This window comes from Rhinolophus hipposideros (assembly GCF_964194185.1).
Source record: "Rhinolophus hipposideros genome assembly, chromosome: 10".
Lineage (NCBI taxonomy): Eukaryota > Metazoa > Chordata > Mammalia > Chiroptera > Rhinolophidae > Rhinolophus > Rhinolophus hipposideros.
Genome location: NC_138056.1, coordinates 58,671,670 through 58,694,081, shown reverse-complemented (window position 1 = coordinate 58,694,081; position 22,412 = coordinate 58,671,670). Strand labels below are relative to the sequence as shown.

Here is a 22,412-nt window from a genome sequence, read left to right as displayed (position 1 = left end):
AGGGAAGTGATAAAATACAAACAGAAGCAGTTTTGTCAGTATTAACAACTAAATCGAATGGGAGCCTAGACACAAGCCACAGGAGATGAATACTCAAGCTCAATAAAAAATACTGTGTGACAACTGTGACAACCCATTTGGGTTTCATCACAAAAGACATGTTCATTCTAGAAAAAAGTAAATTATAAAACCTGAGAGAAAAGGATAAAAAGATAAAATTCTAAATTAAGTAACAACTGACTAAACAGCAAATGAAGGCAAAAAATAAACTAGGTATCAACTGAGTGACAACAATATTTACAGATCAAGAAAAAAGTTACAGAAGTAACCGTAGAATTTATGAAAAAGATAACTGAATCAAAGGTTTTATTTCTGAAATGAGTAGTAAAATGGACTAAAATGCTCTGATAAAAAAACTGGTAAGAATCCAACAGATCTGAGACAATTTGTTGTCTGGCAACTTCACTCTTTACTTGGTACGAACTCTAGGATTTTATTAATATATGATTATAGCAATGAAACAACTATAATACTACTAACTAGCCCAAAGCACTGTTTTTCAGTAAAGATGTAAGAAATACCAAGGGGGGCACATTAACGTTTAACACAATCAGTTCTGGTGGAAACTTACCATAGGCAGGATTTCTTCAGAGTATAAATGGACTAAAAACATGTTTTGGAATGGAGACATCTATTTGCCTTTATTTATGATGCCAAGTTGTCAATCAATACCTGATTTCTTAGAGGTAGAGATATTCATTATGATTGTCTTCAAGAATGCAAACCAACACGATTTCTTTGTGTTTGCTCAAACAACTACACTTTGCAGTCTGTCCCAATGAAATCAAATTGGACTTCTCAATTCACCACTGCAAATTAGTTATCTATTCATTCGAGCTATACATTCATTATTGTATTCCGCTTCATCATGGTTATTTTTACATTTCATGTAAAAAAAAAGATGACTGTAGTTTGTAAAATAAAGAAATAAAAAGGTAAATCATAGAAATGCACCTTTTGACCAGTAAAATTTTACCAATTTCATCAAATTTCAGAATTTGTCTCTCATTAGCATAGTCTTAATGTCAATGAAAACAGTAACTTATGAATTATTTTTTTTTCTTTTAACCTGACAGGAAAATACTATAAACATTTCTAAATAGAGAAAATGAGGTGCGGGTAGCAGTGCTTTCTACACTGCTGTCACACTTCATTTTTTAAAAGTAAACGCAGTACAAATCTTCATTTTGATTCCAGTGAACAAAAACTTAAAACTTAATTTATTAATCAATTTTGAAGTCTGAAACCAAAACGATCCTTTAACAATACTGCCTAATAGACAAGTCAATTCTAAAACGTTAATCACAATGCAAAATTTTGACCAAATTAAAGGGGTTCTCTCTGTTACCATGGTATCAGAGTCTGTCTTTTTGTTGGGTTTGAATTTGCCATAACAACCAAGGATAGTATTACATGTAAACATAAGTATACAAGGCTTGATGAAATCGAATGTGGAGGATCAAGCATTTCCAAAGTCTGGGTTATAATTCTTGTTGCAACATAAATTCTATTGCGTAATTAATTTACAATGGCCTAAAACTTTTCAGCCACAAAATTGTATTAAAAAATATATCATCGTCACTATATGTAACATTAACTGTAGACATCATAACCACTTAAGCCTTTGATTAACTTAGAAAAGTATAACTTTTCCCTGAAAAACTCTAAAGAGTGATCATATTTCAATCATAGCTGTCCTGAACTAACTCATAATCAGTAGTGACTACATTTTGTCACTTCTTTATTCAAACAGGAGTAAAAATGGCCACAATGCTTTTTTTGAAAAGAGGATAGAGAACCTGAATCCATTTAGTGATGTAATGTATTTTGTAACAACTACCAGATTTTTATATTGATTTTTGTTGTAAAGCATCCATTGTATAGGTGAAACCGTTGGGAGGGAACAAACAGCCAAACCTGCCCAAACTACTTTTGTTCCATAGAATTTTGATCCCTTCTAAATCAGTAATGGCATACAAACTTAGCTATGAAAAATCAGTCCTTATAAATGAAAACAAACCTAACAAAGCTACAGGAGGTTTCAAAGTAACTTCATTTGCTTTTAAATATTCAAGTGTAATGTTTCTGTAAAAGATTAAAATGTGTATTTCAACTTTATCAGATATGTCTATTTCCATTTGTACCTAACCTGCCATTAGTGCAGAGGTTCACTGGGCTGCCAAGTGGTCCAGTTGACCGTGGATCGAGATGATGATGTCAGTGGAAGAAGAGTATGGCTACAACGGCATTTATCCGAACAGTATGAACCTCGCCTTGGCATCCCTGAAGTAAGAATGGCCGCTTTCTACAATTAAATTCCTCTATACTAAAGCAGCATATCTGTGAAGAGTTACTTCATATGCATAACATTTCACTACTAAGGTTACCAATTCAAAAGTTTAAAAAAAAAAAAAATACAGACCAAATCCATGTACCCGTGATCCTTTTTTATCCTAAAATGTAGAAATATTCTTAGTTTTAACCAAGAATCATATTGGAATGAACTAAAACATCTTTTAAAGTAATTTTAAGTATACTCTCATTTTTTACATAGATTATTTAATATAGCTTGTGGACATAATTTAATCAATAATATACCATAATGTCAACCACTACAGTGATCTATTATCAGATTCTGGCTACAGAGGGAGCTTAATTATTAAGCAACACCTTCCTAAAAAGCTTCTGTATTTCTGATTGGTAAGAAAAACAAACAAAAAAGAGCATTTCTCATTGAAATAACACTGAAGTTCAAGCTCGGGCCCCCTTCTTTGTGTTCAACATAATTAACTCTTCAGGATAAAATAATGAAACATTAAGTAAGACACATTAATAAATTACAGTCATCTTCAAGAAAACTCAATGGGCAACTCTGGTGTTACGGTCGTATATCTTGGATCCAACCTAGGGATAAAATCCTGAAAGTGTTTAGACGCACCAGTACCAAAAACATCAAGGACTTTTCGGTTCATGACAGCAAATCTGTAAAAGAGAGGACACAGTGAACAAGTACTTAATGAAGTTTAAAAGATACAATGATTCACTCTATTTGACTTATCTGTCATGGGTGGGAAAACAGAAAAGGCTGACATGGCAACAGACTCAATGGCAGATTCAAAAGTCACTTTGATACTCTTCTGCAAGATTCACTGTCTCGTATTTTCTTTAAAGAAATAATAATCCCCAGACCTAAAACGTCAAACCCTTTCCAATAGTGTTAAATGGAAAAATACGTTCATTACAATTTTTCTGACGAATTTTTGAAATCACAAGAAACTAAATAAACAATGAATGAGCTAACGTTTACCAATGAAGCAAAGGTATTAAATATACTTTCTCTCATAACTGACATTTTAATGTCACACAATCAAAATACATCCAAATATGCAAAAATTTAATGATTAAAAGGCAAACAGCATATAGATTTTCAGATTTTCAAAAGACAAGAGTAGAAGCACACCCTCATTTTGTCCATCACTTAACCTAAGAGATACATAATTTTGAAAAGACACGTGTTTAGCTAATGTGCAGGATGGACCTTCTGTGTGTCTGTGCCTCATCACTAGCATTTCCTCTCAGGGAAAGCAGCAGAGTGAATTAGGTTTGAGTCATTGGCCAGCACCATTATTCCAAGAGCCTTTTTAGTTCTTTTCCAAAGTGAGTTCCCTTCCAAAATAATCAACCAGTTAAACTTATTAATGTGCAAAAAACTCAATGACAAAAGAATACGTTATTAAATAATAATTATAAAAAGGATACATGGTGACGTGGCTAAGAAGAAAAATTCTGAAGCCAGACTGCCTGGCTTTTATATGCTAGCCTCATCATTCACTGGCTGTGTGAGTCTGGAGATCTATCTAACGTCTCTGTGCATCTCAGTTTCCTTATATGTAAAACTGGGACGTTATCAGTACCTATCTCACAGTTATTTTAAGGATTAAACACATACGTATGTATTTTGAGGGGGGTGTATGTGTGTATCTTAAAACCATATCTGGGACATAGTAAGAACTATACAAGTGTTTGTTATTATTACTATAAATGATAGTAATATTAATAGCAACTACAATTTACTGAGGGTCTGCTAAATGCTAAGTGCTGTGACAAAAATCTCAATTTTCCCACACCCACACAAAGTATACATTACTGTTTCATGGTAGAGACAAAGAAACTGAGGCTCATGAGGGGAAACAATTTTCCCACCAGTGACACAGCTAAAGGTATCTGAACTGAATACCTTTCAGTTCTGAAGTCAAGCCCAGGTCTGTCCAACTCCAAAAGCCCTGGTTGTTCTATTAGGTCAAGTTGCACCCAAAGAATTAGTTTAGGATCAGAAAACGCTAACAACAACAAGAAAGGCAAAGGAAAGTATGCTTACACTATCAGGCAAAAGAATTTCTTTACAAATAGAAATCAGTTAATTGTTTAGGAATGATTTCTATTGAATCTGTTCAATATTTTTAATCAGAAAGAAGTGATCAAAGATTTAAAAAGTGAGACTTAAGTATGTTATGTAGTAACTAATTAGCAGTTTGCAAATCAACGTGGTATTAATCTAGAACATTGAAAATATCTAAAACAATACAGGGAAAAACAGTCAAAACAATGTTCATTAAAAGAATGCCCCATGTTATTAAGTTGGTCATATTTGATTTCTACCTGGATATCTACCAATATAAGAATATTCACTCGAGGAGACAGAATGATTCAAAATCTTTTTTATGGAAATTGCTTATTTTCTATGATCAGTTAAAACAGTCACTTACTTGCCCTTCGTGAGCCTTAAAAGGAACTTCCAGTAAGATGGTCGTAAGGTCTGAACTTCCATGACAGCCTAAGATTAGAGTATCCAATTTGAGACTTCTTTTAGTAAATAGCAAATATTATCAGCAGTCTTAGGCAACAGAGTAGTTTCATCTCTATTTTTATTGCTCATTGTAATTTTAAAATGACAGTGATCAGAATAACAACAAAAACATGTATTTATGTTTAAGTTGATAACTATCAAGAATCTTTGTAAATAGGCCTTCAAATAGGCATATTGCTTATGAAACAATAATTGAGTTAATTATGTCATTATCAGAAAGCATTTACTGAATACCCATTAGACAGCTGGCACTTAACTAGTTAGTAAGTGCATCAACCTGGCAGCATTACTGTGAAAAGGGCAAATAAAAGCTGTCCCAAAACTTTCCAACAGTCCTAAAACCATTAACATCAACAATGATGATTACAGAATTTAAAGAGCTTGAAAACTGCTTCTATTCAACTAGATTTTACCTCTGTCCTCGTTTGCCTGAGTAATATTGCGGAAATGCTATTATTCTTATTTATGCCCATGCTATCTTTCTTCTAAAAGAAGTATAATTAAATTGGGCCATCCTAGCTAAGGCACTAGAGTAATAATTTACCTATAAAAACTGCACTCTATTAAACCTAAAAATTGTGGTGTTCATAAAACATGAACTGACCCATTAAGTTAACATGTTTAACGATTTGAAACTTGCAAGTTATCTTGCTAAAAAAAAAAAAAAAAAAGGCTTAAAACGAAGTAAATAAAAGTGTTCCCAGGCTTTTTCCCCCCCTTTGGTTTAATGTACATTAGAAACATAAATAATTCTATTTCTCATTTCAAAAAGCTATAACTTACTGCCTGGAAGCAAATTGCTGTAGAGATGGAATAGATGATAGTATCTGCATGGGGAAAATAGGGAACCTTTCCTGCTTCAATGCCTTTGAAATACATAGTCTGCAAGAAAAAAGTATAATGCAAGATTTATAAAGAAAAAAAACTTCAAATAGCATTAGCAATATAGTTGAGCAGTATGCTCCCTATCTACAATTATCTTTTTTCTACCTTTCAAAATCCTAAGAATCCTTTCAGAGCTCAAATCATAGGTCGCATCTTCCACAACAGCATGAAGTGTCAGCGTTTCCCTTTCCCTCACCCCCTCACCCCAAATCCCAGATGCTAGTAATAGTATTTTTTGGTGAAATTCAATAGCTCTTTATTTCTACCTCTTTTATGTCATTTATTCTCCCATGCTTTTTGCACAAGGCTCATTCCCTGTTCTCCATTCCCTGTTAGATCTATTCATTCATTCATTCAACATTTAATGGTGTTAATTTAACTATATGCTGGGTACTATGCTAGGAGCTAGGGATGTGAAAATGAATAAAAATGGTCAGTGCATAACAGAAATAACTAATGCAGTCAAATGAGCCTCTGAAATATATATATATATATATATATATATATATATATATCATATATATGATATATCTCATATAGCTCATATATTTGATATATATCTCATATATATTGTATATATATGAGATATATATATACATATATGGTCTCATTAGATGTGTGTGTGTGTACATAAATTTATAATAAATAAATATATTTAGGCTTTCCAGAGGAGGGAGCAACTACTCTGGAGGATTTCAGAAATGACTACTCTTGAGTAGTGCTTCTCAAACAATCTGCAGTAAAAAAATACTTTTAAAACGAAATTCCAATTGTCATGACTTGATACTTTCATAATATAATTAAAATAAATTACTGAAAATAAATTTAAAGAACACAAAATTGAATTGAATTTTCACTGTTATATTCAAAATACAAATTACTCTGTCAAGTTGCTATAAAAGTTTCCAAATGCTCACTCTCAATGTCTCTACTTATCTTGTCATCAACTGGTAACAGTTCATAGACCAGCACTAGTCTGCTGACCACACTTTTAATAATGTAGCCTTGTAAGAGGCATGGGATCAACAACCAGATAAGAGAGAAAAAGCAGGGGTAACAAGCAGATTGCAAGTATGCAGTACATAGGAGGAGTGGCCATTTAATTTTTGTGGATAGAACATGGGATAATTCATGGAAACTGGTTTTCTGGAACATGGGAACACTAAAGTAAAACTAGTTTAAAGAAAGTGGAAAGAAGACCAAAAGAGAAAAGTATTATAATAGGATGGTAGGAGGTTTGAGAAGATATGAGTGGTTCATAAAATAAAGAACATAAAACAAATTTTCCAAGAAAAAAGGTGTCTATACAGCTGATTTTTAATTAGTAGTCATTATATAGTAATATAGCATTTTAACATAGAGTTAACTTCAATCTGTAAGATAGGTAAAAAAGTTACATAGGTAGATCAATATACTTAGGAAACAAGACAAATATAGGTCATTATTTTGAAAGTAATACGGCAGTACATTACAAGGTACAGATATATTGTAATATATTCATGTTGATGAAAATGAAATTCAGATGTGGTAGAATGGCATAATAGAAACATTATATGAAACAGGTATCTTTTGATATGTGAAATAATTATGTTCCTAATTATTTCTTATAATAAAACATACCTATTGAACTAGGCTCTAAGTTAATGAAGGGTGGGAACCATATCCTATATTTCTATATGCTTACCAGCTGGTAGCACAGTAATGAGAACATAATAGATACTCAATAAATATACCTTGGAAATAATTTTTTTCTAAGAAAAAAAGTCATCTATACAGCTGATTTTTATTTAATATTCATTATACAGTAATACAGCATTGTAATATAAAATTAACTTCAATTATAGGAAAATGATTGCCTATTACACCATAGTAATTAATTCTACAAAAAACATGGTAAGCTTAAATTTCTAATTTCCTGTATTTAAAAATGTTCGCATAAGCACACTACCGATACAGTTTCTTTGGTCAAGATCAAATATGGCCTATTGATGTAGGAAACAGAGCAATAGCATCGATTGACTTAAAAAACTAGCTATGTAGCGAAGCAACTGTGAAACCACCTTTTACAAACTAGATCTCAATACTGTATTCCCCCAGTGTCAAAGAATATAGTTTTCCAATCTAAGGGTTATTTTCTTTCTCTCACTCCCCTTTTCCTACTGGCAAGTTTTGTCAACTTTATTTCCCAAGCACACTAAAATCTGTACTTTTCTCCATTTCTACTGATACTGTCCTGGCAATAGCCACCATCTTCTGTCTGAGACTGTTCCCAGCTTCCAGTCTTGCCTCCAGTCCATTCTCTATATAATAACCATAATATTCTTAAAATTTGAAATAAATCATGTTATTTCCATGCTTATAACTTCAATGGTTTCCAAATGCACTGAGAAAAAAAATCTCTCTCTCTCTCTCTCTCTCTCTCACACACACACACACACACACACACACACACACACTCTTGTATAAAGCAATATGTAATTCTCCAATGTCAGTAGGGACACACATTTTCAGTGAGATTCAATTTTTAAAAATTAAGCAAGTTAAATAAAATCTATAATCTTAACTTTGAATTGGTAATATCAATATGCTCTTAATTATTTTCTCTTTCTCTAAAAAGAAATGTGTGTATGGGGGAGGGGGGGATTCTCTAGCTCTGCTCACTGGAAAGGCCCAGAAACAGTGACTAGATAGGGAGCAGAAAACCTCTAGCACCCTAATTGAAGTCTCTAAATACCATTTTCCACCAAAAGAAACTAGAGAATATTGGAGAAAATATTGATTCCATAACTGGGGCAAAAAATGTCCCAAATGAGCCTGAATTATCTTGTTTTATCACAAAACAAGAAAGCTATCAAAGGTATTGGCATTATGTCAAAAAAGAAACAAGAGTCAACTTGAAGAGGCACAGACAAAGATGGGGCAATTTGAGCAAAAGAGTGCAATGGATTGAAATAAATCAATATGATAAAATCCATGACAAATGAAAATAAAGACTCAGGTCAACTTTGCAGGATACTAGGGACTAACTCATTCTGAATGCTGGTAAATAAACAGAAGTAATTAAGCATTTTATGACTTTGTATAAATTATTTCAGAGTAACTCAAGAGTTGAAAAGAGAAAGTTCTTTTTAGAAGAATTCCCGCTAATAAATGCAGAAGAAACAATATTAGATTACGAACATTTTGCAACCCTCAATGAAATAATTCCTGGTAATGATCACTAATGGCTATTGAAATAATTAGGTAAAAGACTAATGGGGAACCTTATGTTGGCTCTATCAAGACTGAGCACACTGACCAATCCTAGCATTACAAAAAAAAAAAAAAAGAGAAAACCAGACATTTTTGTGCTTCCTAATGTGATGCAATAGGAATTCACATACAGAAGCCACGAAGTATTTTTGCAACACCAACCCCCTCGAACTGAACCTGAATTTGCTTAAGCCTCTAGATCCAATTAAATTTACAGGAAAACAATGAGTTAAAGAAACATGTTAATACTTCCAGTGAGGATGCAATCTACAAAATCCTGAATGTGGAAAGTTCCATAGAACTAATGACCTAGATCTTCAACAAATAAATGGCAGGGAGGAAAAAAAAGAGCGAAGAAAATAACAAAGGGGTGGGGTAACTATTATAAACTAAAAGAGACTCTGAATCATAGTTAAAACAAAGGCATTGCAAAAAGACATTTGTGAGACAATCAGTGAAAATGTACGAGTAAGCTCTAATTGGATACATGGGAATATTAAACAACTACTAGGTTTTTCTTAATGTATGATAATGGTATTGTGATTATACTTTGGTGGTGGTGTTGATGTATTTGTTTGTTTTTTAGGAGTCTTTATCCTTTAGTCTTATTCTTTAAGGAGTCTTTATCTTGAGCTGTTTATGAATGCAATAATATGATAGCTGTAATCTGGGATTTGATTTAAAATAATTTAGTACTAGGGAGGTTGGGGCAGTACTGATGAAATGAAATTGGCCAAAAGCTGTTAACTGTTGAAACTGTATGATTGGGTTCATGAGCATTAATTACATTATTCTTTCTACATTTGTGTATATTTGAAAATAACACAAAGAAAGAAGACCAGATAGGAGAACTGACTTCGTAAATACTTGTACAGGATTAGAATTGCTTTTTAAATTAGGATATATACTCGTTGCTAAAGCAGCTTTAAGAGCTCTATTCCTTTAGAATTGTACAGCGATAAAAATGTTTGCTTACCTCCACCAATTTGGAAGCTAAATACATGGAAATTGTTGTGCTTTTATAAAACATCATTGATACTCCCGCCAAAAATCCTGAAACACATAAGGCAAAAATCATCAGATCTGGAAGTACATCCTTGTTATTAAGTCATTTATAAGTGTTAATTCACTTACATGGGAAAGAATTTATTTGTAGATTGCAATTGGCTACACCAAGTTCAAGGATAGTAATATACTGGATGACATTAAAATGGGCTGAGTTCTCATCATATATTCTTAAACGACTGACCTTTAGAGTTAAGAACACACAGTTCTGATGTACATATTACGAGAAACTTTACATTCTAAATTTAACTTTAAAAACAAAGTGGTCTTGCCAAACACAATGATTTTCAAAAATAATTTTTTCAAGGCTATTGGTATCATTTCTAATTTTAAGTGGAAATATTTATTCATCTATTCTAATAGATCAAATTATTTTTAGTGCTATCATCACACTTTTTTGCACAGTACTATCTTCATTTTATAAATGGAAAACCAAGGTAGGAGGAGACCTGGGATACAAATAGTAGGAAAATTACTAATAACTGAAAAATTGTCGATTTAAGTATGGCACTTGTAGAAAATGTTCTTTAGTTTTTATTTTTAGAAAATTATTTAAGTTCCTAAAAAAATAAAAACATATATTAAAATACATGTCACTTGCCAGTGGTAAAAACAGAATATTTTAAAAAATCTAATATAATAGCATAATATTATAGTTGCTTAGATAATATTTTAAGACTTCATGTTCCTTTGTGACACATTCCCTACGATGTCTGGCCTATAGCAGAGCAGATACCCAAGTTATTATATTGCCAACTGAAAACACCAGATGGCAAGAGTGCCTTGATATGTTGTTCAACTTCACAAATACAAAACGTATAGACTAGTGCCTCAGTAGGGATTCTATTACAGAGAAAGGAAGATACATAGACATCAGATGAATTTCGAACTATTTCTGAGTCATCCCTACCACCGACTGATGCAATAATAATAATTTGGGTTTTTAATCATTGCTTTACCAGCTATAATAGCATGCAGTTCATCATCCAGGTTTCTGACCCAGCGCAGGAAGCAACTAGTACCCTGTATCAAGAAGAAAATACAATGACTTCAGTTGTTTCATTTCTAGAAAAGAAATACATGTAACATCTGTAATGAGTGAGTCACTAGCTGAACATGCAGGCAAATTAATCAAACACATGATTGGGAAAATTATAAATAACCTGTAATCAAGCTACTGTTTTGGATAGACACTATCAAGAATTATCCATAATATTTTTATTATAACGATTTTTCAAAATGAATCCACAGATTCTAGTTTTGTCTACATGTAGAATCTGTGTAGAATTTTCCCCAGTAGAATGCTGGGGAAAGTATCACTCCCACTCTAACAAGGAAAAAACGATGGATACACTATAAATCTGTCAGGCTGGAATGCTATTCCCAGAGATACTATTTTTCAATATGAAGGCGAAATAAAGACTTTCTCAGACAAAAGCTGAGAAAACTCATCACCTACACTACCAGAAATGTTACAGGTAGTTCGGTAGGCAGAAGGAATATTATACCAGACAAAAATTTAGATCTCTAAAAAGAAATGAAGAGCTCTGGAAATGGTAAAAGGAAGGTAAATTTAGAAGACATGCTTTTCTTATCTTTAACTGCTGTAAAAATGAATTAACTATCTAAAGCTGTGGTCCTCCAACTATGGCCCACTAGCCAAATCTGGCCTGTAACCTGTTTTTATATAAAATTCTAATTACAGTATGGTAAAATTATATTGGAAAAGAGCCATGTCCATTCATTATGTATTGTCTACGACTGTTTTCACACTACAACAGCAGAGGTGAGTAGTTGTGATAGAGACCATATAATCCACAATATTACAATGCTACAATATTTACCACCTAGCTTTTTACAGGAAAAGTTTTCTGACTTCACAACATATTGTGGGGTTTATAATACATGAAAAGATAAATGTGTAGCACAAAGAATGGAAAGGAGAAATCAGAAGTATAATGTAATATTCTTATACTATAATGAAGTGATATATTACTTGAAAACATTGATAAATTAAAAACATTCATTACAAAATGTTAAGGCAACCACTAAATTTTAAAAAGATGTATAAACAATAAACCAATACTGAAGATAGAATACAAAAAATGACCACAAATAAAAAATGTATTGTTAAATATTCAGAAACAGACAGAAAAAGAAAAAACAAGAGCAACAAAAAATAAACAATGGAACAAACACAAAACAACTAGCAAGAAGGTAAATTTAAACTCAACCATATCAATAAGTGCATCAATATAAATAGTCTAAACATACCAATTAAAAGACAGAGATTATCAAACTGAATAAAAAAGTAAGAACCAACTATATGTGGTCTAAAAGAAACCAACCTTTTTACACTGAAGACACAGAAAGATTACATACAGCAAAAGGATGGAAACAATACAGTATCAAATATAATGAAAAGATGGAGTAGCTATATTACTATTAGACATGTACACTTCAGAGCAAGGACTACCAGGGATAAAAAAGAACATTACAAAATGAAAAAAGGATCAGTTCACCAAGAAGACACAGAAGAAATAAGGTTTGTCTGTCCTTCTCTTAATTACAATCTCATGAAGATGCTACTGGCATTGATACTTTTTAAAAATTACATATGGCTTTGGAACACACTGTATAAATTTTCCTATAAGAGATTTTCTGACCTGGTTGTATTTTCCTTAGTTGCATATCATTAGTTTGTATAACCTAAGTAAATACATAGAAACAGAAATAAAAACAATCAAACAAAAAAACAAAATATATGCTTTGAGATATGCTGGATGGTGGAGAATAACCAATCTGGGCTAAAAATGTGGGAGATAATCTACATGTAAACATTTAAGAGTTTACATTAAAAATAAATAAAACACTATGACATGAGAAATGAAAAAGAATGTGACTATAAATATTTAATTACCAATATTCTATCTCACTAACTCTTGTATATTCAAAGATACTAGTAATGCTTCCTAGCCAAACTATATTGAAACTGTCTTCACTATTAGTAATATTACATTAGAAGTGATTAACCTGCAGTTTACCTGTAGTTTGTCACTTCTGTTTACCTTTCCATTTCAAAATACCTTCTCCATATCTACCTTTTATGAGCAAACTTGTTCATAAAATGATACATACACATCTGACCCAAAATAATGCCAGAGTTCCAGTTTCCCAGCATTAATTTCCCGCGAGCACAGGTAAACCTTAGTTAACCCATTTTACCATTTATAATCTATATTTAGATTGAGAATCTAAATTTTAGATGTTTAATAAAATGTTAGTAACATGATTTACATATTAGTGATTCCCATTAAATAAAAGGCCATTATTTAAAGTTGCAGAGTACTGTACTATGAACGATTCCTACATATGTGTTCAGGTGTGTGCTTATATACGTGTGAGTACGTTTATAGGAACATGAAGTAAGGGGTAGAACAATGTTCACTCCGGTTATTTGAGAGAGTGTAGTAGGAATAGTGAGTGAGTGGAAGAGGGAAAATTAGTCACTGCTTATATAAGTTACCGCAGACAATCTTTACTGATTCTATCAAGTGTTGACATCAGCCAGAAGGGTCTAAAATACGTTTAAATTAAAGCCAGGCAGTAAATAGAGTTAATAAAAACAAATAGATCAGGTATATTAACATCACTTTTGATGTTAGAAATGTCTGAAAGTTCACATTTTCTCACTGACCACCTTATTGAAAAAAAAGAAAATGAGTATGAAAATTTTTAATAAATTGTATAAATGCAAGCGTGTCTGCACTTGCAAGCATATTAAATAACATTTTAAAAGAAGAAATTTCCACAACCTGAATTCCCAAGATACTTTGTATATTTGGTGATGTTAAGATATTTATGAATACTACAGAATCATTTTTAAAAACTATAAATGAGTTAAGGCCATATCTCATTCTAACAGCCATGTCATTTATTTCCCATTTTTCTTTCCCCTTCTGAAAGCCTTACCTTGTATATACTAACAAAAGAACCCAAAAAAGCTCCAAGCTGGAAGTTTTCTTTATTGTAGAAGAGGGAAAGTAGCCGGGATGGTTGTGTAAACAGATGCCTAAATGCAGAGGGAATTCGGAGGCAGCACTGGATCAAGTATCCCACGCTAAACATTCTGATGAAACCCTAGAGAAAATTGGGAGAAAATTCTGATTTACAATCAAATTTTGAAGTCTGATAGATACGAATTTTACTGTCTCACAATCAAAACAGGACTCAAGAAAAACTTAACACAAGTTTATATCACAGCCATTTTCAAAATTGAATCTTAAAACCTCAATTTTAAAACAATTACCTTAAAAATAAGGGTGAAATCTTGCAGTGAATATACTTTCTTTGATTTACAAAGACTTAAAAAGTTTCACAAGCACTGGCCAAGCTTGCCTATGCACCAAACTTCCATTTTTTGACATTTTTAAATAACTAGGATTTATAATTCCTAAACTACATCTGAATTTTAGAAACAAAAGCACTGAAATTCAACAACAAAAAAAGTTAATAAAACCAAACCCTTTTGTAAATTTTAACAGAAAACTCCTCTTACTCATTAGTACGAGTAGGGATTCTTTTGACAGAAAAACAATTCTTTTATTTGTTTAGACCTTTGGTATCAACTTTTTAAATGATCAGGTTAAAAGACTTTCAGGGAAAAGAAATGATTATATCTATTTTTATTTCTGTACTCAAAAGTGTCAGGCTAAAACATCTATAGGGAATGGGAGCTTTAAGGTGTACTCAACAAAACTTGAAAAAGCAAATCTGCTACAAATGCATATTTGCTGCCAACATTTCTCCATGTTATCTGCAACTATTTATAGTACAAAGGGGAACAGAGAGGATGACTAATGTTGGTCAATTTCGTTGCCATGTTTAGGAAAATGAAGTTTAGATGCCACTTAACACTGAGAGACTGAAAAATTCCAATTAGCACAAAACAACATGTTTTTAAAACATAGTGTTTTATACATGATTGGACCAGTACATTGTAATTCTAATCTCCTATTCTTGTCCTCTCTCACCCTCACGGGGATGGGAAAATGTCTATATTCTTAGCAATGCTTGCCTGCTAAGTTTCAAAGGTCAGGTTTTTATCTTCCAGAAAGCAGCCTTCTTTTTTAGAAAAACACTGAATCACGATGAAGAAACATTCATTAATTTACCTGAAACTATCTAACACCTGGTTAAAACATGGACATTAAATTGTCCAATCAATTGGTATGAATTACGATACATTTGCTTAACTGAAACTGTCAAGTATTTGGTTAATGCATGAAAGGTTCACACTTTTATCTTTCCACTGATAATCTTATAATACTGGGAAATATGGAAGGATTCAGCGATCACACTCGTGTTCAATCTTTTCATGCTGTTTTCAAGAAGCCCATTCATTCCTCCATCCATTCACCCTTTCATGTACTCAGGAAAGATTCACTGGAATCTTCGCCTCTTAATGTGCGAAGCATTACACTAGATGCTAGGGATAAAGTTGTGATGACACAACGTTTTGCCTTCATGGAGCTTTCATGCTCATTCGAAGCAGAAAAAATAAATACATGTATAAACATAATATAATTACAGATTACAGTAAGCGTTATGAAGGAATTAGGGCACTAAGAGAGAAATTAACAGGGCAACTTATATTAGCTTGAGCAGTCAGGGAAGGCTATGATGTGACATATAAACAGACAAAAAAGAGAAGGAGCTAGCACAAGAAAAACATTTCAGATGCGTTGGGCAGAAAACACGAAGCCAAAAATGAGAACGGCAGGTACAAAGAACCAACAAAAAGTTAGTGTGAATGGAGTACAGTGAGCAGAGGGGAATGTAATTCATACGATTATTTACTCAGGGATGTAATTTAACATATGGTGTAACTGAGTCCATAGAATAATGAAGCGCACTATAAATATTTTACTATATTTGTGGTGTAAATTTCTCACCCACAGGTCTCCAAATTTTACATTAGTGGACATAATATTCCATTTTATGCATAAATTACCAAGTTTACAGTACTGGTACACATTTGAAAGAATGACTAGATTTTTTTCATTGCTTAGTAGTTCTCACCAACTTTCTCTTATTGTTTTTGTACCACCTCCCTCTTCCTAAAATTTCTCAAATACCTATGATTTAATTGGAATACTTCTCTTAGTTCCCCTACTGAAGTCTCCTCTTGATCTAGAATCACGTCCAGTGGAGGGAATAATAACTCTCTGAGAACTGGCAGACTCTGAGGCTGCCAGTGATGATGCTTTCGTGTGTGATTTGTTTTTGTGTGTATTTTTTTTTGGAAGGGGGGGTTGTGCCACTTTAAAAGAAGGGCAGGAAATCAGACTTGGAAGGAGTGTTATCAGAAACCATTGCACAATTGAAAAAACTACTCTACTGCTTTGACCCCTCGTCATATCTTTGGGGACTTCACGGATGAAGTGCTGGCTTGGGCAAATGGTGCCCTCAACACCAGGCCATAGGTGCTCACATTTGGAAGCATTCAGGTGATAACAATCCCCCCTTCTAGAGTGACTGGCAGGAGGCTGTCTTTTGGGGTTCTGTACAACTTTGTTCTTAGAAACTGAGTGGGGATCAGACGCAGTAAGAAAGAACATAAACTTTTAAAAGTGTCAGAATTGTTACAGTACCAGTCAAAACTGAAGAACTGGTAGCAGGTGGTGCCATCTGTGCCAGACTAACTGAAATGAAAACACTTCCTTTCCAGAGCTGGTGGTGATGGCGCATGGGGATGGCAGGCACGGGGTGGGTAGGGAGAGACAGACCAGGGCCCTAATATATTAGGCAGTAAGGAACTTATGCCAGTGGGCATAGCTAACTCTCTTAATGGAGAGCAACTGTGGACACGCTCCAGTTACCTCCACGCCTTCAAAAAGTTACCAGCTCCACAAGTCCAACCCCGAATGCCACTGCGGCTGGTTGTGCACAGTGTAGGTGTGCGACTGCAAATCCACTCATATACAGCACAGTCCGGGGGCCCTGTTCTAGTATGTAGTCTAAGGAGGACACATTACAAAGTACAAATTTTAATGACTTTTTCGTTGTTGTTTCACCTTCTACTTCGTAAGTTTTAAACTCATTTTTAAAGAAGCAGATTTTTAAAATTATCTAAAAATCTGGTAAGTAAATATTAAGCTAAATTGTTACCTATTTCTCACAAATTCCTTATTCTTCGAGTCAAACAGCAAAGAATTGTTAACGTTTCTATTTACCTTGCAATTATGCTTTAATCAGTAAGTTATTTCTCTACATATTCCCCTGGTTAGTAAAGAAGACACTGTTATGTACTCACTTTAATGCAATAAGAAATGCAGTTATCCTCATAATGTTTGCAACATCGATGCCTTGGTCCGTGCTTACATCTGAAATTAAACCAAAAGCCTAGTTATAATTAAAACGTGCGTACGTGTGTCAGCCTGTGTGTGTGTGTGTGTGTGTGCTTGTGTGTGTCTGTATCTGCTTAAACCTCTCTAACCAAAAAAGGAGAAAATATGACCTACTCATTTGTAAATGTGTGCATCTTTTGGTGTCTTAGAACATACAAAAGAAAAGAGAACAGATTTTTTTTTCTTTGTTGATCACCATTTGACACATTGTATAAAATATGTGACTGTAGTCAAAATATTTGAGTGTGGAACAGAAAAACCATATTGGTAAACATTTGTGACTAAATATGAAAAATATGTATATATTATCTCTTTAGTCTGCCAAATCTTTTGGAAGGTTTAAATCACTTATTGTAGAGTATAACGGTCATAAATCATCCATGAAGTCAGTACTTGAGCAAAAATCATAATGAGAATGTGCTCAGGTTACAGGAATTTATACTTAATTATATTTGAGAGAAAACATCTGGAAAAGAAACACGATACAGTATTAGAATTCGAAATTCAGTTTTTAAAATAAATATAGATATAGATCATGTAGGAATTCAGAAGTAGGTTATTTGTGATTTAACTGTAAACCACTTAGTCCTCTATTGTTTAATAAACATTTCTGCTCAGAGGACTACTGTTCAAGACACACTTTTTTTTTTAAATTACGTATGCTGACTCCAGAACCATTTATTCACTCGAGGCATAAAAAAATAAGTAAAATACCTAATATGGGTTTAGCTCTTCCCCTTTCTCTTTGAAGAGTTCATGTTCCAAAATAAGTAGTCTTTATAACTCTTTCAGACTGCAGTTAATTAATTGTCTTCACGGTTGGAACACATTAACTCTTTCCTGTTTATAGCAATTACTTGTAGGGTGATATTCTGGCTCCACATCTCTTTAATCCCATTCGCAAATTGATTAACAAAACCTTTTCCGAAATCCAATTCTGCAGTGCAGCTGGTATACAAGCAGCCTTTGCTACTCAAGGGTGACAGCAGTGGTCCATACCAACCATAGCCCTTGTATCATTAGGGATATGACATATCTGATCACGTGAAGTTGTTGAGTGATTAAAGCTGGGAGCCTGAAAAGAGGTGAATCAGAGAACTGCCTTACGTAAACCATCACTCTTCATACTTCTAAGTGTCCTCTTCCGAGACATTTCTCAGCCATTGCTACCAGAACTACACAGAAATTGTTAAACTCTCTCTGCTAGTGAAGTTAAATTCTGATACCAACTATACTGTCATTTAATCTTTCTTTACTCTTTCATTAAAATGGCATCCCAAGTCCTGGACTGCCCATCTGTTTTGCTTCTGTATTATCCTGCATCTGCTTTCACACCAGTGGACTCACTGAAGACACTCTGACGAGTTCTGCCACGACCTAATCAGTTCTGATACCCAAGGCATCATTCATCCACATAATACGTTCTCCACATTCCCCTATTCTTCTGTTGACATGATTTCCACTAGGAGGGAGCCTCTCTTCCTTCTCCCTACTAAGGTAACCCATAACTGTTCTGAACTTGCTTAATAAGTTCACTACCATAATTATTCCTGCCATCTACTATTCCTTTCTGTTCCTCTTACCTTCCATATGCGGTATATGCCAAAATGAAGCCCAAAATCTTTAAACTCAGTAAAAATTTTGAGGGCCAACTCTGTTCATGTATGTGAGGCAACTCATACGTTATTTCATTTAATGCACACTACACTCCTTAATAGAGATTATTAACCTCAGTAAACCAATGAGGACTTTGGAATGCAGGTAGTTAAATCACTTACCCAAAGTCACAAAGCCAGCAGGGGCAAACTAAGAGTCAAACATAGGTCTTCTGATTACTTAAAGGGCTTCAACTTCCCATAATTGATCCGCTAACTTTTTATATCACCTCCTCATGCCATACTCTCTAAAATATCACTACTAAGATTATTTTTATTGGCTGATTTAATTTAAACCATTAAATTTATTTTCTTAAATATCTACACTTGAAACACAAATAAAGACTTATTTGTATATACACAAATAAAGATTTTCCATCTTATTTACAAAGCCCTAAAATTTCCCACTTTTGTAAAATATTAAGGTTTGCTCCTTATTATTCCTGCAGCTTCTTGAATCTCTCTCAGAACTTTTCATTCTCCTTTCCACATGTGGCACATTCAATTATCCCATATTAATCTGTTTCCTGAAGTTCCCCATTCTAGCCTCCTGCAACTCTGCATTGTTTGAAATAAAAAGTATTTCAATTTCATAGAAATATGTTATAAAGGCATATGATGGTTTATAGTCCTGTTGGGCATAATATATAACATTCACTTGCCATCCTGTGCCTTTTATAAAACTATGCACAATTTCTGGTTAAAAAATATATATATATACCTGAAAAGAAAACAAAAATACCTTGGCATGACACAAATATCATATAAACCAATGACAAAGCGTGCTAAAATATCACATCGAGAACTCACATAAATATCCCATAAAAAACTCACATTGAATCCACAAGTCTTCTGACTAGAGCAATTATATTCATTCTTCTTGGTTTTTCCTCCTGTTTCTCTGTCTTTTGTTCCACTTTTGCATATGCTGTCTCTGGTGAATAAGAATGTGTGGGAATTTCTTCCTTCCCTACAATGAACCTAAAGAAAAGAGCACAGTGTGAGGCATTTTTCACCTTAAAAAAAAAAAAAGAGAAAATAAACCGATTTTGCTTATATGTAAATAAACTCTGGAGAGTACTTTATCATTTGAAATAATATTTTTCACAACTTATATAAACTCCAACCATTTTTTAAAAATAGACTTTTGAAATCCGAATACTCAGAAAATGTTAAGTCATTTATTTGACAATGCAGGTATTTCTAATTAAATTAACCAAGTAAAATACAGTATAGCACTTTTATAAAGCATCTTTTAACTTAGGTCACCACTTTTATAAAGCATTACACATGTTAAAGTTTTTTTTTCAAATAAAGAAGCTGATGAACTATTAACTTGGATCTACTAGTTAAAGACAAAAAACTCATTCATTTTTTTCTCTAAAACTTGCTAATAATTACAATTGAAGGAGTTTCTCAAATTTTACTTTAAATGTCTATCTAATGTCACTTTAAATAGCTGCAGTGTAGCAGAAGGTCATCTGTACACAAATGAGGAAACAGAGGAAACTAAAGAATGAGAATCAGAAAATGGTCAAGATTCTAAGAATTTTCACATTATTTCATGAGAAAATCTTAAATTTGATGTTATTCCAATATACTTATTTCATTTTTGAAAAACCTAATTCCCAGGAGAAGACACCCATCGTATCAAAACTGGACTACATTTTTCCAAAAACAATACAAAGAAAATGTTATCACCATTAGATATCATTCAGTCAGTATCTTTTATCAGAGTTTTCATTCTTACTGTTTGCACCTTCAATACAAGAGTCATTGCTCTTATAAAGAATGACTGAGCTTCCCTCAGGGAACTCTACCTGTTGAATTTTCAGAAAATTAATCATAAAGTACAGAACAACATAAGGTCTGTAACACTACACTAAAATTCTGGAACCTGGGACCCATGACAAACAGAATAAGACGATTTAAATACTCATAAAACAGAGAAACTTAACGTACAACCCATCCCACTTCGACAAACGTGGTGAAACATCTAACTCATCAAATTGTAAGGGGTGTGCAGTGAGATCGTCTGTCACCACATGGCAGCTGTGCTTCCTCGGTAACTGTTAGCCTAGAAGAATCTGGTTCTTAATCGTGGGGGTGCACAGAGAGCTTAAGACATGTACTACTGCTCTTTATGAACAAGACAAAACTATGCTAGAACAGATACAGTAATATCTCTCACACATTTCATAACACTGTTGCTATTTTGGCCGGGACTGACCATCTCAAATTAGAAGTCACCTCCTCGGAGAAGATGCCCTGCCCTAAGGTGGAGTGAGTTAACCACCTTTCCTTTGTGTTCTCATAGCCCAATGAACCTCTAGTACTGAAGCACCATTTTAGTAGTTTACATCCCACTAAACTGTGAAACTATGTATATCTTCTTTGCTATTATATCCTGGTGCTTAGCACAGGGTTTGGCACATAGTAAATATTTAGGTAATACACTTTGAATGTATATAGTAATAATTAGCATTGTCTGATACTTTGCTACATGACAAGCACAGTACTGAGTCTTTTACAAATATTAAATCGTTAAATCCTCAGAGCAACACTAAGAAGTAGGTAACATAATCTCCATAAGAGTTAGCATGAAAAAGGATCTTATCCATAGCCAATAATATTAGTAATTACTTGAACCCAGAACTGACTCTAATGCCTGAGTTCTTAATGACTAAGTTATGTCACACAAGCACAGGCAGGTGACAAATCTAAGCTGTCATTAACCTGGCTAACACCATTCGCTGTCTTGGTGATTCCCTGAGACCCTGCCCCACCCAACACACTCGCCTGGCCAAGATGCTTCAATCAGCTTTTCCACAAAAGCAGCCTACCATTGCTGCACTGTGAACTTTCCTAAAATATCTCAAAGGTCCACAAATCCCTAACAAGCAGCGTCTGACCTTAGTGTGTCATCTTTCTCTTACTAAACTTCCCCAAGCCCGGAACAAGAGGCAACCAGTCCCAACTTGCATTGTAACTCCAATGGTCCACTCAGGTGGCGACATGCATGGAATGGTGGCCAGTTGTTGGCCCGGAACATAGCTTCAACTAAGTGGCCACAAAACCAGCACAGCAGGTAGCTGGCTTCAGCTCACAGTATGGTACCCAACAAAGAATCCAAAGCCAGGCATTAATAGCAACTGGATTCAGTTCATTGCATAGCCTCTCCCAAGTATATTCAAGTTCACTATAAGCAGCAACCTATTA

At 33.7% G+C, this 22,412-nt stretch overlaps 1 protein-coding gene across 2 annotated transcripts in view; it reads right to left on the bottom strand.

The window, feature by feature from the left end:
• Positions 1-339: 339 nt before the first annotated feature.
• TMEM135 (transmembrane protein 135) overlaps positions 340-22,412 on the bottom strand; it is a 222,271-nt gene continuing 200,198 nt past the window's right edge. For both annotated transcript variants that reach the window (XM_081064964.1, XM_081064963.1), the window contains 8 exons: positions 20,028-20,174; positions 17,445-17,514; positions 14,102-14,269; positions 11,089-11,152; positions 10,041-10,117; positions 5,711-5,809; positions 4,827-4,894; positions 340-3,042 (listed from right to left, as the gene is read on the bottom strand). In XM_081064964.1, coding sequence (XP_080921090.1) covers positions 2,910-3,042; positions 4,827-4,894; positions 5,711-5,809; positions 10,041-10,117; positions 11,089-11,152; positions 14,102-14,269; positions 17,445-17,514; positions 20,028-20,174 — 826 coding nt within the window. In that variant the 3' untranslated portion in view covers positions 340-2,909. The remainder of the gene's footprint in view (positions 3,043-4,826; positions 4,895-5,710; positions 5,810-10,040; positions 10,118-11,088; positions 11,153-14,101; positions 14,270-17,444; positions 17,515-20,027; positions 20,175-22,412) is intronic.